The 19,283-nt window shown below is 39.9% G+C and overlaps 1 protein-coding gene across 2 annotated transcripts in view; it reads right to left on the reverse strand.

Annotated features, from left to right (window-relative positions):
- The window catches only part of Ctnna2 (catenin alpha 2), a 1,380,618-nt gene that overhangs the window by 272,447 nt on the left and 1,088,888 nt on the right, over positions 1–19,283 (reverse strand). For both annotated transcript variants that reach the window (XM_008852324.1, XM_008852323.1), the window contains exon 9: positions 16,598–16,750. In XM_008852324.1, the coding sequence (XP_008850546.1) occupies positions 16,598–16,750 (153 nt within the window). The remainder of the gene's footprint in view (positions 1–16,597; positions 16,751–19,283) is intronic.

Here is a 19,283-nt window from a genome sequence, read left to right on the forward strand (position 1 = left end):
CAAGATTTGTCTAGATGACACACAGTAATTAAAAGTACCAGACTGGTGGAACTAACTTTCTTGGATATATAACAGACATACTTTGAGGCCTATACTAATTTGGTCAGGGGGACATAAAGAACAGTTTTTGCTCCTTGCCCTCCTAGGTCAAATAGTTCCAAGGGGACTATGAGCATCTCTCAAAATGTCCTGTAATGGTGGTGGGTCACCTGTCCTCTTGATCAAGGAGGCTGAGGAGACCTCACGAGATGGACTTGAACCAGTGTCTAGTCTGCAAAGAGGAGGGTCAATACGGAAGATTCACTTCCTCCATGCTTCCAAGCTAAGCCAACCATTATCGAGTAGGGCCTTTGACTTATCTTCACATATGCGGAACTGGTAAAAGAAAGGAGCCAGGGGAGCCCATGTGACCCCTGAGGAACAGATCCTCAAAGGGCCTTAAGAATAAAAATAAATTGGTTTATCTGGGCCAACTGTATGACCTTAAACACCCAAAAGGAAAGTATAACTAAAGATTAAAGGGGCCAATATAATTTTTTTTTTTTGGTCTTTTTGAGACGGGGTCTCCCTATAGCGCCAGCAGTCCTGGAACTCACTATGTAGACCAGGCTGGCCTTGAACTCAGATATCCACCTGCCTTTGCCTCCCAAAGTGCTGGGATTAAAGGTGTGTGCCACCATGCCCTCTATGTAGAGCTAAAGGCTACATAACAAGCAACAAATGCCAGATAGGAGATATCTTCTTTTGAGTTGTTGGCCAGGGTGGCCCAAGGGACTCCCAGATAGTAACCCAGCATAGAACTGGGAAAATAAACAGCAGACACCAATCTTATCTAAAGGATTATTGACAACAGATTGCTGCTAGATAAGGAACAGCTGACCTTCCTAAAACAAAGACCTCTAGGTAGGCTGACTAGATTCATCAGATGGACAAGTAGTTGGGAATGGCTGGGGGTGCCGATAACACAGCGGACAGTAGCATGGGTAACAGAATACAAGGGTTCTAGTGGGGGGAGAGAGGCTACAGGAGGGTGCCATCTGGAAGTGGGTGTATAGTTGAATAAGATGGTTTGGGATGTTCTGTGTGATATACACACACACACAAAATCAAATTTTAAAAAATGAATTATATTTGAGGAGGAAGCGTAAAAACTTATGTCATGTTAATTAGTAGAGGTAATAAATAGTATCACTGAAATCTACCCGATGACTTTATAGACATACACAGGTGCCAAGGATCCAAGTGCAGCTGATTATGACTAGCAATAATCAGATACATACAGATTAGAGACGCATGCACCAACATCTCAGTGTTATTAGCAAAAGCAATGAGTCTTTCTGTAAGAAACAGTATATTTTTAAATAAAATGGAGATCTTGTTTAAAGGTTAAAAACTCATTTTATTTTATGTCTAATAGGGTTTATACTGAGTTCAATATTGTATTACTGTATTAACGCAACAGTGAACCTAAAAATTTTTATAGCCAGTTTTAAAAGAGATGTGTCTTTGCCTTGGAAAATGTTATTGAGTATGTTAAAGCTGTAATGAAATTCTTCTTCTAAAAAATAATAAAAAATACATTTAAAAAAATTAGAGTGTAAAAGATGGTAAAAAGGATATGGGAATGGAGATTTTTCCAAAATGGGAAAAACGAGAAAGCCTAAGCAAGTGATGAAGTTCTGTGTAGGTTTGTTATATATAAAGTATGAGACAAAAATAATTACACATAATCTTAAAATTTCTAAGGTCATAGTTTAGTCAACTAGTTTTAGGAACAAAATATATGTCTAGTCAAGCTTTATCTGAGGTCTGGTTTTTGCCCAAGCATTGTCTACATGGCACATGGCAATTAAAAGTACAAGACTGGTGGAACTAATATTCTTGGATGTTTAATAGACATACTTTGAGGCCTACACTAATCTGGTCAGAGGGACTTAAAGAACAGTTTTTTGCTCCTTGCTCTCCAAGGCTGAATAAGTCCCAGGGACTATGGAGCATCTCTCAAAATGTCCTTTAAGTGTGGTGAGTCGCCTGTCCTCTTGTTAAGGGAGGTCATGGAGACCCCACAAATGGGCTTGAACCAGTGTCTACTCTACAACGAGGAGGGTCAACTCAGAAGAAACATTTCCTCCATGCTTCCAAGTGAAGCCAGCCATGGTCGAGCAGGACCTTTGACTTATCTTCACATAGGCAGAACTGGTAAAAGAAAGGAGCCAGGAGCTCCTAACAAGCCCCTGTGACCCCTGAGGAACACATCCTCAAATGACCTTAAGAGTAAAATTAAGTTGGTTTATTTGGGTCAACTGTATGGTCTTAAACACCCAAAGAAAAGTATACCCGAAGATTAAAGTGATCAGTTTATTTCTTTAAGAGTTCAAGGAATTACACTTCTTAGACATTAGGCTTAAGTCCATATAAAATGTTATTGAGACAATTATTTCTCATTGATGATTTTGTTTCTAAGCAGAAAACGCTGCTCAGATGTAAAACTTCAAATCTCAGTCTCCAATACTGTAGCACCCACCTGTAGCTAAGGGAGACAACCCACTATTGTTCTAAAATGATGGATACATTTGTTTTCTCCCCATATCTAGAAGCCTTTGAGAGGGAACTGACACTGATTCTAGCCACTCCAAGGGCTATCACAGTGCCTGCAAACAAACCCTGAGTCGATCACTCTCGAGTACAGCCTTGGTAGACAAAAAAAAAAAAAAAAAAAAAAAAAAAAAAAAAAAAAGAGAAGGAACCCAATGGAGGGATGCTTTTGGAACTCTTGTCAGGAAATTCCCATGGACTCTCATATGAACATTTGAAAATTGCCCTGTTCTGACTTTTTTCTAGTTCCCTGTCTAGAACTTGTAATGCTCATTACTCTTGCCTTTACTTCTCCTTCACATCTCCTATTCACCAGTCAAGGACTTTCTTTTCTCCCTAAAGTTAAGAGTTATGCAGTTTGGGAATCTTTTGGATAAACCCACTGAAGGTGTACCCCAATTGCCTCACCCTACATCCCTGTTCAGCATGGAAGAAGCCAGAGCAGTCAGCATCCTGATTCCCCATGGGCCATTTGGGTAACCTCTTCAGAGGATGGTGTGATAAGAATAGGAGGTAGGAATTCTCTAAATAGTTAGGGTAAAAAGACCCCAAAGAAAAGTACCCAGTTTCATGGCTAAAAGTCAAAATGTCCTTGGGCCTGTTAGCAACATCCTCTGTTCCAAAAGCCAAAAATGTCAAAAGTATTTGGGAGCTCTTATCTAATCCCTGAAAGATTTGAGGGTTACCTCTTCAGAGGGGGATTTTAGAGTAAAACAAAAAGCCCCATCAAGTCCATTAGCCAGGCGTGGTGGCGTACGCCTGTAGTCCCAGCACTTGGGAGACAGAGGCAGGCAGATCTCTGTGAGTTCAAGGCCAGCCTGGTCTACATAGTGAGTTCCAGGACAGCTGGGGCTACAGGGAGACCCTGTCTCAAAAGGACAAAAAAGAAAGAAAGAAAGAAAGAAAGAAAGAAAGAAAGAAAGAAAGAAAGAAAGAAAGAAAGAAAGAAAGAAAGAAAGAAAGAAAGAAAGAAAGCTGTCAGGAAAAAGTGATGGGGAGATATGGGAGGAGTTGGAGAGGAGGGAGTGGGTGTGGATTTGATCAAAACACCTTATGTGCATGTATAAAATTCTCAATAAATTTTTTAAGTTAAAAAAATTTTAAATTCAAGTATGCTGGTACATGCTTTTAATCCCAACTTTGGGGATGTAGACACAGATGAATCCTTGAGTCTCACAGGCCAGCCATTCTATATACTTGGTGAATCCCAAGCCAATGAAAGACCCAAAGAAAAGTCCCAAAGAAAAGGGCGTCAAGTGCCTTGGGGATGACATTGAAGGTTGTTCTCTGGCCTCATCATGCACTTGTACACATGTGTATCCTGCCACATGCATACACACACACATACACACACACACATTAAATTGTAAATGAACATTTTCAAACTTTTCATTTTTTTAAAATATGAAAATCTATATAGGTGAGGAAAGGTGAAAAATGTGTCTCAGATCTTCCCACATAAACTCTGTAAGGAAATGATCCTTGGGATTATTCACGGATTGGACAGGGCATGTTCATGCTTTCCATACTAAAAGAAAAAATTTGGAAAATGTAAGCCATGTAGCTCCTATTGTTTTATCTTGAAAAACAGTAACTTGTCAGTCTGTATAAGCAACTATATTTTGAAGGCAACTGGAATTATGTCAAAATATTGACTCAATTCCAGGCACCTAGAATATGTGACATTCACACCCTGCAGCAAGTCCAGACTGTCTGAATGGGAAAGACAGGGCAACATTAAGGGTGGACATGGCACAGGGAAATATCTAGAAGATACAACTATATTAGTTTTACTTAGATTTATATACTAAAGATCAATGAAATATAACTTATTGCCTAAAGATACTCATGTTTTATGTTACATATAATTGAAAAAAATCTGTTCTTTAGATCAAAGAAAATGGGAATGTGTATAATGCTCCCAATATATACACATCCAGTGGTTTTGGGAGGGGGACAAAGAATATTTTTAGAAACTGGAGTAAAGTACACTACAGCATATCATATCACCGGCCACCTACTGGCACTTGGGCCTTTCAAAACTATTGGTTTCACAAACAGGTGCTAATGATGCAGCAGAAAAAGAAAATACAGACCAGGAGATAGTTCAGTGGGTAAAGGGATGACCTGACATCAAACTTGATGACCAGAGTTCAAACCCCAGGAGTCATAGAATAGAACAAGAGAACCAACTCCTGAAAATTGTCATCTGACCTCCATGCACCTGCCATGGCATGCACAAACATGTGTACATGCACACACACATGCATACACATGCACACACACATACACACACACACACACACACACACACTAGAAGCTATCAACTTATACAAACAAATGATCTCAGTCTTTAATGCATCACTTGTGTCTATTTTTCTTTGTATCAGGCATTGACCTCTGCTTTTTAATTGGCTTCTATGTATATAATGGCAAAGTTGATTAAAGAATTCACATTTGTTATTCAGAGGCTGGGTCAAGTCATGGCTTACGTTTAAAAAGTGATGGAGTCTGTACAGTCAGTTCCTTCATTGTCCAGGCCAACTGAATCCCAAGCTTCACCTCCCCTTTCATTTAAGGCTTGAAGCCACTGGGAAACTACAGTCATGAAATATTCTCCTTGGAACCTCCGAATCTAGATTCACTCACAAATGCACCTTAGACACAAACAATTACTTGGTTCTTCTACCTTTATCTAGAATCTGAAATTGGGAAATATCCTTGAATTATAAAGTGACCAAGATAGGTGAACCAAAACAATATGTCTTACATAAAATCTAAGGGTCAAAGATTAAAGTGAAAAGAGTAGATCATTATACTGCCAAGGGAGTAGGTCATTACATTGTCAAAGAAATCCCAGTCACAAGTCCAAAGTATCTAATATTGTGTTTTAAGTTAAGGGTTGAAAGTACACATCCTCTGAGCCTTGGGCTGGCCATGAGGCTTTGTGAAGTTAGACTCTACTCTCTTTTAAATTTACTGGAGTAGAAGAAATCCGAAAAGCTGATTTTAGTTCAAAAAGCAATATCCCAGTGCTCCATCCCTTTCAAACCATGGCTTTAGGCTGGCTACAGGGCTTCCTGGTTTAAAAGCTCTTGTACCTAACAAAAATTGAACACATGAACATTCAAGAATGTTTTTGCCTGGGCAATTAAAATTTTTCCTGTTCTTAAACAAATTACATGAATTTTAATTGGATACAACTTTTTCAATTTTGCTTTGTGGGGGTATGACCTTAGTATTATAAGCTTATAGCACATGATAAATTTCTGTTAGTAGAATAATTTATGTACACATGTTAACAGTTGTAGAAACAGAAAAATACAAAGATATATACAAATACACAGAACAGCCAATCTCTAGATGAGGAAAAGGTAAAATTATTCATCAGTGTAGCAAGAGATCAAGTCTTTCCTACTATCTCCAGCAACAGCACTGAATATAACCTTCTGCGGTTGGATCTGGAAACACTCCTTTGAAAGCACACATCTCACATTGTACTACTTTTCCTCCACTTTAGAGAGAATCAAATGAAATAATATTACCATTGTGCTGGCTTATGATGCTGTTATGGTGAAGGCAAGCTGGTCCAGAGAGTATGTGACTAACAAATACAAATATGTATATGTACAGAGATAGCAGGGGAGCACAGACTAGCATAAAGAAGATGCCCCCAGGTATCTGAACCTGGCCTATCACTCACCAGCTGGTAACCTTTGGTCTGACATGTTTTAGCTTCCCTGAGTCTCAGGTGTCTCATCAGCAAAACTATCATATTTAGGACAAAAAAAAACTTACTTAAAGAGAATTAAGAGAGGTGATATATGCATTTTTCTAATATCTGCTATAGAGCATGATCGAACTGGTAGTTTTACCTCCCCTTTTTCTTAGATATGGATAATTCAATTAATTGCCTTCTCTTTTCTGGGTGACTCTTCACAAGTATACTTAATTTAACCATTGGAATATACCTTCAGAGGTTGGTTGAGGTGGAACTAATTTTTATCTAAATGTCAGCAAACCAAGATTTCACGAAAACTCAGTGTTGGCTCTTAAGAATATTCTTTGAAAGTTGATGCAATAATCATGGTCCTCTAGTTTGCATTTTGACTATGTTATAAAGATGTGAATTGAACCTGTAAGAATTTAGGAACATAGTTAATTGAATTGTTAACAGAATTTTGACATGACAATATTTACAATCGTTGGGTTCCACTGTTTCATCATGAAAGTCCAGGGCATTTAACAACCTAAGCAAATAGATTTCAGGAAGATTAAGCAGGATAAGACTCATGATATTAGTAACTGGGCTTAATTTATGGCCCAACACCAGTACCTCAAAGCAGCATGGATGATCTACCCCACTACAGTAAGCAAGCATTCTCCTGGTAGAATGTGCATACTGCTTCAAAAAAAGTGTGTACAAAAAAGCACAACTCTTCTCTGAAATATTGAGAGACATGAAACTTAGTGCTTATCCAATAGCAGCAATAGTAGAACTAAACATTTTTCAATAATGACTTTTGTGACCAAGCACTGTACTAAAAATTCACATGTGGGATTAGAAGATCCTAGAGTAAGTAGTATCTAACAGTGACTAGCATTTGGTCTCTGGAATCTTTGACTTGGGCATAAGCATGAACTCTGCATATTTCTAGTTGTGTGACACTGTACAAGTTATATAACTTATTCATGTGTTTGTGGTATGCAAGTTCACATGTGTGTATGGGTGCATGCATGTCCATAGATGTGTACATGCATGTGGAGACAGGTCAACTTTGGGTGTTGTTTCTCAGTCTCCATTCTTCTTTTCTTTTGAGATAGACCTCTCATTGGCACAGAACTTATCAGGTAGGCCAGGCTAGGGTGGCTGATCATTGAGCCCCAGGGACTCTCTTATCTCTGCCTTCCTAGAACTGGGATTAAAAGCATGTGGATTTTTTTATGTGGGTTCTGAAAACTGGACTCAGGTCCTAAAGTTATAAGGCAAGCAGTTTATGTACTGAGCTAGCTCCCCAGCTCCTAGTTACATAACTTCTTCAAACCTCAGTTTTCCCATCTGTAAAATTAAGTTAAAAATATCGGCTATGCCAAATCCTTATATGTGAGTGCATATCCTGATGTAACTGCAGGAACCTGGAATATGGAAGGGAACCAGGGAGGTAAAGGGAAAGAAGGAACCTGAGAGAGAATAATAGCAGGAGACAGGGAGAAATATGCAAAACGGGACAAGTTAAAGGGGAAGGGGGGAAGGAGGGCTATACAAAGAGCTATGGGAATAAAGGGAAAGAAAAAGTTCTCCTGATATAGTATTAACAAAAGCCTTAAGCACAGAAGGAACCCTACCAGGATAGAACAAAGCCCTACCAGAAGCAATATGGTTGTTAAATGAAAATCCCAGAGCCAGAGATGGGTTGCCTCCCTATGAGCTGATGGTCAGAGGGGCCTTAGAGATCCCCAAAAGAATAAGAGCCATTGTCAATAACGTTGATTGTGCATGTGAGTGGATGGTAAAACCCTATTACTGAAAACACCACATAATGTGAGAGGGAGAAATCAAGCTTGGACTAAGCTGGAAACTCCCTGCCACTGGATGGGTGGCTTTCATAGTGCCAGAAGGTAATATGCAGAGGGCTGGGGGAGAACTGTCCCCTATAATTCTGCTGAATTATGGACCCTGTGTGCTGCACTATCAACATGCCAAACAAGATGTTTCAGCTGGTGTGATAGTGGCACATCTAATATATGCACAACCAGCAAATTTTGATTGGGTATAATGCCAGCTCCTAAAGGTGGGCCCCAGTGGGGAGGCCACTGAAATTGTTTTGTTAGATGGATGTGATGCACCTGCTAAAGTACCATCCAAGCACTTCTGTTTACACCCGTAGGTTAAGTTATTATAGCAGCCACTGTTTAGACATTCTTGCCAACAGCCCATGGAAAACAGAATATACAGAGACCCAAAAGTTCAGTACCTTGCCACAATGGGAGGAAGAACATCCCACACCTATCACCCCCTCCAAGGCTCAGGGACTTTCACGGAAGAGGTTGGCAGAAAGAATGTAAGAGCCAGAGGAAGGGGGAAGTGTCACCTGGAAGTGTCCTCTGACCACTATGCGAGGAAGCCATAGTCACAATTCCTTCCCACACTCACCAAGGAGTTAGTGGGGTAGTCAGTTACCCCTCCCACCCAATCAGTCGACCTTAGCTTTATATGGGGAAGGGCTAAGAATATAAAAGCTGAGAACTCCATGAGGCACCTCTCTCACCATTTTGTGCAGCTGTCAGGAAGCCACAGGATCTCTATTTGCATGTAGACTTTCCAGCACAGCCATAACTGAGGGGAGCACCCACTCTTCTGTAAATAGGCCCCCACTCTATTCTCTGTTAGCAAGCCCAGTAAGCTCATCAGGATTTTCAAAAAGAACAATAAAAAAGAACAGAGCTAACAGAAACCTTCATTATTCCACCAAAGTTGACCCCATGTTGGCAAAATGTGTTAAAAATTGCCTCTCTTTGAAAAAAATACTGAAAATACCAGCTATGTCCTAAATTTGTCAAAAGCATTAGATAAAAAATAATTTATGAAGGAGTCTGATCTTATATTTATAGATTAAGAGTCTAAAATAAACATTTGAACTTTTCTATGATTTAATTTTTTATTATTTTATGTGTGTTTGTGTGCTTATGTGAGTTAATGTGTATGATGTATGTGTAGTAGCCCATGAATACCCATCAGCCACCCAACAAGGGTGCTGAGAACAGAAACCAGGTACTCTGTAAGAGTCATAAGTGCACTTAACAACTGATCCATCTCTCCAACACTGTGTAATGTTTTCCTTTTGGGAAAAGTAAGATAGGGTTTAGGAGTTAAGGAATATGGATAGAAAATATGACATTTGTTTAAGTATTTCTTTTTTAAATACAATTTTTATTGAATTTTTGTGAATTTCATACAATTTATTTTGATCATACTTAGATTCCCTCCCATCAAGAAACTAATAAATGGGAACTGGAGAGATTGCTCAGTGGTTAAGAGTGCTGTCTGCCCCTGCAGAGGACCACAGTTACATTTCTAGCACCCACGTGGTGGCTAACAGTAGTCTGTAACTCCAGTTCCAAGGGATCTGATGCCCTCTTCTGACCTTCAAGTGCACTACAACATGGGTGCACTTACATGCAGGCATGATAATCATACACATAAAATAAAAACTAATAAATAAAAAATATTGTTTTAAAAAAAGAAACTAATAAATGTCCATGGCATCTTCCTGAGAGGGGAGGCAGAATGCCATGATATAAAGGGAAAGAGGAATAACAGAGTAGAAAGTGTTAGTGCGTAGGGAAGGGGAGGGCAGAGCAGAGGAGGGCGTATGGGAAAGAATAATGCTGAAGGCCTTTAGAAAGAGCCATATGCTGGGGGATGTTGACAATAGGGAGCTATGTAATGAAGGCATAGACTAGATGCTGAGTCTAGGTGCCTTAATTGTTATAAAAAGTAAATATTTAAAAAGGATATAGTACTTGTCAAAAATAAAACAAAATACAGAACAAAACAGCTATATAGACTGATAGAACAGATTAGAAAGCATAGAAATAAATGCACTCAATAAAGCTGTCAAGACAGACAGTGGTGGGGCATGCCTTTAGTCCCAGCACTCAGGAGGCAGAGGCAGAGGTTTATCAGGTCATGGCCTGCTTAGTCAATGTAGAAACTTTCAAGTTATCCAGAACTACATTGTAAGCCCCTGCCTCAAAAAGGTGTGGGGGGAAGGGTGCTGAAGAGATGGCTTAACGATTAAGAACATGTACTGCTCTGCATTGCCAGAGAACCAGAGCTCAGTTCCCAGCACCCACGACAGATGGCTTTCAATTGTCTGACACTCCTAACTCCAGCTCCAGGGGATCTGACACCCTCTTCTGGTATCTGTGGGCTTACACACACACACATACACACACACACACACACACACACACACACACACACACATACACACACCAGACACAAAAAATAAGAAAAAATAAATAGCTATATGGAAACCTTCCACTTTAGAAGCCTTAAAGTATATACATAAACATTATAAAATTTTTGTTTTTTTAATTTATTATTTTTGTTTTATGTGTATGAATGCATTGCCTGGATGTAGGCAAGTACACCCGTGTTTTGCAATGCCCTCGGAGGACAGAAAAGGCTATTGGATCCCCTGGAACTGAAGTTACAGACAGTTGTTATCTGCCATGTGGGTGCTGAGATTCGAACCAGGGTCTTCTGCAAGAGCAGTCAGTGTTCTTAATCACTAAGCCATCTCTCTAGCCCCATAAAAAATATATTTTAAAATATTTTATTTATTGTTTTATATTTACTTTATGTGTATGAGTGTATTGCCTGGATGTAAGTGTACCCTTGTGCAATGCCCACAGAGGTCAGAAGAGCATGTCAGATTCCCTAGAACTGGAATGTACAGAAGGTTGTTAGTCACTGTGTGGGTGCTGGGAATTAAACATGGATCCTCTGTAAGAGCAGCCAGGGCTCTTATAACTGCTGAGCCATCTCTGCAGTACCATAAAAAGATATTTAAAGGTGTTACCTTATACTAGAGAGATATTGCCCCTACTAGACAACACAGGCTTGCAAAGTAAAAGTACAATGCCAGGAATGGATTCCCTCTTTTGAAGCTATCGACGAGAGGTCCCATAGACTGTCAAACAATACTGGCCATTGCCCCACTCTTGGTTACCCACCAGAACCTCATGGTAAGACCCTATGCTGAAGACACTGCATATATGAACTGTAGAACAACAAAAGAGAAATCAGGCTGATATTGACTCAAAAGCCTCACCTGTACTGGCTAGCTTTCGCAGTGCTGGAAGATGTTATACAAGCTATCTGAAGAAGAAATTTAGCATCAACCTTAACCAGTTATGAATCCTACAAGTTACAATAATGACTGGCCTGACAAGATATGCCCACGAGTGGCATGAATATTATAGGAATAACTATCTACTTCTTAGTTGGACGTATGGTTCATTTCATAGGATGTAGCCCACACCTGACAGTGCTATCAGGCATAGGAACCTGAGGCGAGACAGCTGAAAGGTCATGGAAGAAAGCCCAATACGAATATTCTGTTAAATAGATGATGTAGTATTAAACTGATTTCTAATGACTTTACCAATAGGTTAAATATGGCTTAACTGGCAGTATAAAATTCATTGTAAATATAATACATGCTTGAACTAAACAAAACAGTTCTTTTAGCATTTTTAAATTTTCTATGGCTCAGTTACTTGAGAAATCTATTCAGTTCTAATCTAATCTAATCAATTCTAGTTTAGACATATTTCCTGTGAAAAATATGTGCACATCCATTCCTATCAATGTACTTTTTCTTTGGCTTACAATTTGAACTGGAACCCTGGATTTACAAAGCTCCTTGCATTTACTTAAACCCAAGATACTGTGTGGCATTCAGGGTCACACCAATCAAACATCTGCAGCCAGAGCCAGTAGTGAAACAGTCTGCGCAAATAAGCTACTCCTTTTGAAAATTTCAACTGATTTCATTACTGCAGAATATCAAAACCTGGAGCCTTCCCAGGCTCTTCCGTGACTCATGGCCTCATATCTTATGTCTGCTCAACCCTGGAAATCCAACCAAAAGCCAACCGTTCCTTCACACCCCTCTGCTAATGCCCCTCTCACGGTGCTATCCCTTGCCAGACTGCTGCAATAGCATGCTTTTCTCACTCTTATTTTTCCTATTGTCCATTTTCTATATCTTAAGAGTGATTTAAAAAATTGAAAATCAGATAGTGTCATGTCTTTGGGTTTCTGATTGGTTCAAATATCTAAGAAAAACCCAAGCTGTTAAATCCATGTAGTCCTAAATTTCACTTCCATAGTGCTTCCTCTCACTCTCAGCTCCAGTTACTCTGGCCTCTTTGTCCTGTGTGAAGCACGACAAGCACAGTGCTCCTGCCTCCCGGTCTTTGTCCTTGACTTTCCTACACCACGGATTGTTCTCCCATTTTCTTCTGGTCTCTGCTTAATAGTCATCTAATAGGAGAAGCACACTCCAACTTGCCATCCCCTCCTCCATTATTCTTTTCCTTCACTGTTCTGTTTTGCACTAGAGCACACAATTCTGCCTTACACGTTATACACTTTCATCCTTCTCTTCATCTCTCCCAGTAGAACATATGACCAGGAGGGCAAGAGGTCCCTCTTTTGTTCATAGTTCTTTTCCCTTCTTCTCCCTAACCCTAACCCTAACCTATGAATATTCTGTTTATAACCCCTGCCTTTATTCACCACCACAACTGAAAATCCAGTCTCTGTGACCTCAGTCCCTGCCTGTCTATTCTTGGCAATTATTAAGCCAAATTATAGGTTTTTGTTCTTGTTGTTTGTAATTGTTTATGTTTTGAGAATTTCATACATTTGTGTGCTATCTGCAACATTTCCACTGTTCCTGCTGTTCCCTTCTCCATGCCCTCCCATATCATTCCCTGCTCCCTCTTCATTTCTTGTCCTCCCCCTTGAATATATATGTATATATATTTCAACTCATCGAGTCCGTTGAGTGGTGCTCATGTGTAAGTATGTTTAAGGCTGACCATTTGGGATTAGATAATTGATCAGGGAACTATCCCTGGAGTAAACTGATCCCCTTCCTTCAGCATCTATTGATTGCCTGTAGCCTTTCATCTAGATGTGGAACCCATCTACATTGTTATGTCAACTGGTGGTGTTATTGTGTGGATCATATTAAACAACCACACTGTAGCTGTTCTGCATGAAATACAGAAAAAAATCAACAGAAAAAGAAAAAATTTGTGTGAACTTGTACCAGGATCTTAGGATTTTAAGAATTCAGTAGACCAAATATGCTGACTTCTGACCCATAATGCCAGCCCCTGTAGGAAGTCTCACCCTGCAACTCTATAAAACAAATTTAAGTAATTTGTCCTCATCCTAGGCAGCCAGCTGATTGTCCCCTCTGTGGGGTTAGCTAAGGACTCCAGGGTGGGCTGACTCAGGGTATGCCAAGCTGATCGAAGGACACCTGTTGTACCTCATTTCTAAGCAAAGTGAATGGAGTTTTAGAGAAACGGAATGCAAATTATGGCAACTCTGTTCCAAAGTAATGTTCTGGAGGGTGGTGGTGGATGTAAACTGGGGGCAAAATCTGCACTGCTGCAATGAAAATAAAAACTAATTTCGAAAATGAGATGCAAAACCAGTCCAGCTGTATTGAGCTTCCACACTTACTTCGCTTACTGCCTGCCTGAGCAGTCAACTTGCCTGACCTTTCTTCTCCCAATCTCTATGACACAGTGGAAGCTGTGCTATGAGGAATTGCAGTGGCACTGATCAAGTTTTTCTCATGTCCATGTCCTCCTCCAGTTCCTTTTGCATTCAGCAGACAGAGTGAGATGGCTTCTGATGTCAGTCAGATTACACTTTCCCTTGTCTGAGATCGCTCAGAGACTGCTTATTTTCCTCAGGTAAAGACCACCATTTTGGAAGGGGGAAATGACTCAGTGGGTAAAATGCTTTTCATGAAAAGACGAGGACCTGAGTTCATAGCCTCAATATCCACATAAAAGCCGGGCATGGTGGCATATATCTGTAACACTAGTGGACTGTGCGTGTGTGCAGGTGCCTGCAAAGTTCAGGAGAGGTCCAGGTAATTGTGAGCTACCCTGTGTGGGTGCTGGGAATCAAACCTGGGTCCTCTGCGAGATTAGCAAGTACACTTAACTGCTGAGCCACCTCTCCTGCTCCAAAGGCCAGCATTTCATCAAACACTGCATGGTTTTCCTGGTGTACCTGTCTCTTCGGTCTCCAGCTTCACCTGACTGCTCCCCCTTTTCCTGTGAGGCATCAGCCACACGTGCCCCCTTTGGTTTGTTGAACAGTCTGTGCTTCTTCGCACCCTGAACATACGCTCTGCCACCCCCTTCCTGTGCACTCATTTCCCACTTCCACTCACCTCTAGTTATTGTTCTGCTTTCTGAGCATGTCCCCAGGTGGGATCAGCTCCTCGTGTTTTTCACTCTGCTGACATCCCATTTGCTTCAGGATTGCACATGCATAACTCTACAGTCATATGCTGTGTCTCCTGCTTGTTTACCAATTCCTTTAGGGAAGGGACCATGCCTAATTGATTCCTAAGGACACTCTAGCACCTAGCTGAGTGCCTGCCTATAGCAAGAATTCAATAAATAGATGGTGCCTAAAGAAGGAGTAAAATAATAAACTCAGCCAGCAATGTTGCTAGCTTTCTGGCCCCTGAGGTAATATATTTTAATAGTATGGCTGCAGGATGCTAAAAGGTCACCTTAGGAATCAACAGTAAAGAGACATTATGCCTGTTTAATTCTCTGATTTGCTGCCAGTGAGGATTCCAAAGGAAGAATGAATGTGGAAAATTCTCATCTCTACTGAGCAGAAATGGCCTGCTGCTCTGTGTCTCTGATGTTTGAATAGTTAAGAGTCTCTCAGGCAGCTCCTGAAGTAACGTTCCAATTCCATCATCATTTCTTCCTTACTCTCTACTTTACAGGTACCCTCACATTCTTAGCCTCAGTTACAATTATTTTGATAACTGATGCCCATTCTATCTGACAGCTACCACATTGAGGCCTTTGTGATGATAGGTTACACAGGGCAGGCTCAGGTCCTCACTACATGCTCTTGACTTCGTATAGATCATGGCCATGCCAGGGAAGGATGAGATACTGTTTCCATTAGAGATGGAAGGCTTTAAAATAAGAGACCAGTGTTCAGACCTGCTGATGTGACCGTTAGTTAAGCACCAGAGTGCTTATATGAATATCTTCAGTGAACTACTCTTCTCAATTAATGTGTCCATTTTCACACTGCTGCCTTCAGCGGCAGTGAGATTGTTTCCATGTCATGAAACTTGTCTATTAACAGGTAAAATAACTATGAACAAAGCTGAGCATGGTGATGCGAACCTGTAATTCTAGAACTTGAGAAGCAGACACAGGAAGATCAGGTGTTCAAGGCCAACTTATGAGATTTATGCCAACCTGGAGTACATGACACCTAGTCTCAAAAACAACAAAAACATCTACACTGAAAATCCTACACTTAAGGCTCAGGGAGCATCACAGAAGAGGAGGTAGAAAGATTGTAAGAGCCAGAGGAACAGGATGTTTGCTGCTAGATAATACTTTCTACATGGTAGGGAAGATGTACCCTCAAAATGGTTCAGTGGTTAAGAGCACTTGCTATTCTTGCAGAAGATCTGAGTTCCTTGCACCCATACAGAGAGAATCAAAATGGGCTATAACTCTAGTACCAGGGGATCCACCATCTTCTTCTGGCCTCATCAGCAAAGCTTATATGTGGTGTACTCTCATACAAACCGGTAAAACATGCACACACTAAAGTAAGACAGAAATAAGCTCAAAAGTGCTGGACCACCAGGCTCATGCCCCTTTATAGGCCACTAACAGCATCAGCCTATGCTGTTTGTATAGTAAGGGTGCATGAGGACTGTTTTGGGGTCACTCAAGCTCCTGTAAGTAACCCTCACCCATGTTCCTGTAAGTAATCCTAAAAACCTTACTGCTTTACCAACTGGGACTTAGATGAAATAATGGCTTTGGTCTGTTACCAGTACAGACAATCGATAGTACAATTTGACTATCTGCGGCCAAATGTGTTCATGTCTCCCCAATAAAAGAAACACATCAATGAGGTAATCTAGGCTTCAGTGCATGTAGTGGAATGTTGAGTGAGGATGGAAGGGAACCATGTTCTAATGCTAACGCCCTCATTGGTAGTTTTAATTCCACTCCTAATCAAACCCGCCTTTCAGCACTGAGTCCTGTATGCTTCCGTTTCAGTTGGCAAACACGTTTCAAAGCATGAATAGGATCATGAGATACAATAGCCATGTGTGAAAGTGCACTCTGTACCTACGTCCTGTATCAAAGACCATGTTGAATCCTCCCATCTCTGACTCACCTCCACCAGCTTGTTGGCATGTTCACGGAAAACCTGGGCGTACTCCTTCACTTCCTTCTCATTCCCACTCTTCGCAGCCTCAATGAGAACTAGCAAAGGGACGTTGGTTTCCAAGAAAGAGTCTGATATGTGATCCATCACAGCTTTCCGAAGCTATAGTTAAAACAAAAGCAAAAGCAGGTATGCCGTTAAGGAATAGGACTGTCAACTGTCAATCTGTTGACCTAAATCATTTTCCAGCCCTTGTCCCAGTGTATGTAATTATGTTGGTTACTTTTAATTGTCAATTTGATACAACCTAGAATCATCTGGGAAGATAGTTTCAATGTGGGATTGCTTTGATCAGGTTGGCCTGTGAGCATCTTTGGGAAATTATCTTGATTGTGTTAATTGATATGGGGAGAACCAGTCCACTGTGGATGTTACTATTCCTTAGGCAGGGGTCCTGAACTGCATAAATGAAGAGGGAAGTCTGAGCACTAAGAGGTATGCATGCAGTCATTCTCTCTCTCTTCTTGGCTGTGGACATGACTAGCTGCTTCAAGATCCTGTCACTTTAACTTACCTGAAAAAATGGACTGTAACCTGGAATTGTAAATGAAATAAACACTGTTCTCCTCAGTTGCTTTTTGTCAGAGTGTTTTATCACAGCCACAGAAATAAAACTAGGACAATATTGGTCTAACTTTCTTTTTAATTTTCACTTATAAAATCCAAGAAAAACAGGGTGAAGACTGGTATCTGCCTATGGATTAAATGTTATACCTCCACTTGAAGGTCAAGTGTTGCCTGTAGCTCACTACACTATGAACCCTCTCTGATCACAAGTCTGTTTTCATCTTTGCTGAACCAACTCTAAGATATCTGAATCATGATAAAGTTGAAGAATGAGGAGATTTCTAGTTATTAATCAGTCATTCTTTGGAAAGAATGCTAAGACTCCATGCCACACCTGAAATTTTACCACTGTGCAGCCTCCTTCCTTATATGCAACCATTTCATAGAGGTAAAAAACAGTAAACATCTGACAATCTCAAAAAACATTTCAGCCCAGATGCTGTGGTGATTCAGTTGCTATGCTCCAGGAAGAAATACTTCAAATACTGCTTCAAGGTAAGTAAGAATACAAAACCCTGAATCTTCTAACAATACACAATTACACATCATTCCTACACTGTTGAAGTAAGCAGGGTAGCTGCATGAAAACAAAATAAAACTGTCTCTGAACAATAACCTTGGTACTACTTTATTCATAATTGTCTAAGTATATATGGGATGTAAATAAAAATAAGAACAAAATGAGATAATCTGTACATTTCTCAAACAAATATATTAATACCCATCTAGAAGAATGCAAGCGAGTCACTGACAAGGTGACACACACATTTGTGACTGGTCAGAAGAAGGAGAATTGTAAATAAACCCCAATTATTTTTTGCACTAATTACCATAAAGTATGCATGAACATATGTTTAAGTTGGTTTGACTTTATACAGAATTGATTTGACATTTCCCCTTGTAAAATATAGTAAAGATTTATGTAAAGTTAGTGTCACTTAGACACTCATTTGGCAAAATAAATTAAATTACTGCCTGGAAACACTATTAGTTATTGGTGATCTCAGATTTTCGAGGTATGCATCATGTGCCAAATGCTCAAGTAAGTTCTTTACATCATATGGTGTTTGATTCATTCAATAATATTATGAAGTATGGAGGGAGCATTAGTAAAGCAGTTCTTCAAAGTAAGAGTTGAGACTCAGACAGTTAATGAGTGAGAGCGCCTTTGGTCCTGAAGTGTCAAGGAACAGAAGAAGCAGTAAGAAGACCCAAAGGACACCTTGAAAGGAGCACTTCAAGGTAAACTGCCAAAGCTGCTTTCAAGGCAGTGATTCACATGGAGAAAAGAATTGAGCTTGTAATAACAAGTGAACTTGACAGGGACAAGAGAGACAACAGAAAGAGAGAGTCCACATAAGGGATGGAGTGGGAGGGAGATGAGGAAGGCCACCTCACCAACCAAGCCGCTACATTTTCATTACCTAAAATACAGCAGAAGACAAGCTCTGTGAAGCAGAAAAGCCACCTACATAGGCTCTTCCTAAGGCTTCAAGAGGATGCTTGCTCAACTGAACCACTTAAAATTATCAAGCTTAAATTTCACATAAAGCTATAAGAAAACAGAATAAGTAATATATTGTTCCCACAGACATTGAAAATACGCCTATAAAACAGGCTAAAATGGTAACTTTAGAAAAAAAATAACATACTATTTCAAACTAGCTAACAGACTTACAGGAAAAATGGAAGATAAGAAAAAACAACACAAATCTCAATAAGCAACAGCTAGGAAATGGGTATGCTGGTTTACAACTAGAATTCCAGAACTTGTGAAACCAAGGTGGGAGACTGTTGAGAGTTTAAGGCTATATAGTAAAAATAAAATTTAAAAACAACTAAAAATCATGTCTTAAAATTAAAGAAATAATTGCAAATAAAAAATAGTCAATTAAAAATACTGAACCAGTGGGGGAGGTACAGATATGTGAGGGGTATAAATATGATTAAGATGTATTATATGAAATGCACAAAAATTCAATAAAATACATATTGAAAAATATTGAAGTAAAATAAATATTGTGAATGCCTTAGGAAGAATAAAAGGCAAAGAGAAGGAAAACACTTA

Source organism: Nannospalax galili, unplaced genomic scaffold (genome assembly GCF_000622305.1).
Source record: "Nannospalax galili isolate Female #2095 unplaced genomic scaffold, S.galili_v1.0 scaffold726, whole genome shotgun sequence".
Classification (NCBI taxonomy): Eukaryota; Metazoa; Chordata; class Mammalia; order Rodentia; family Spalacidae; genus Nannospalax; species Nannospalax galili.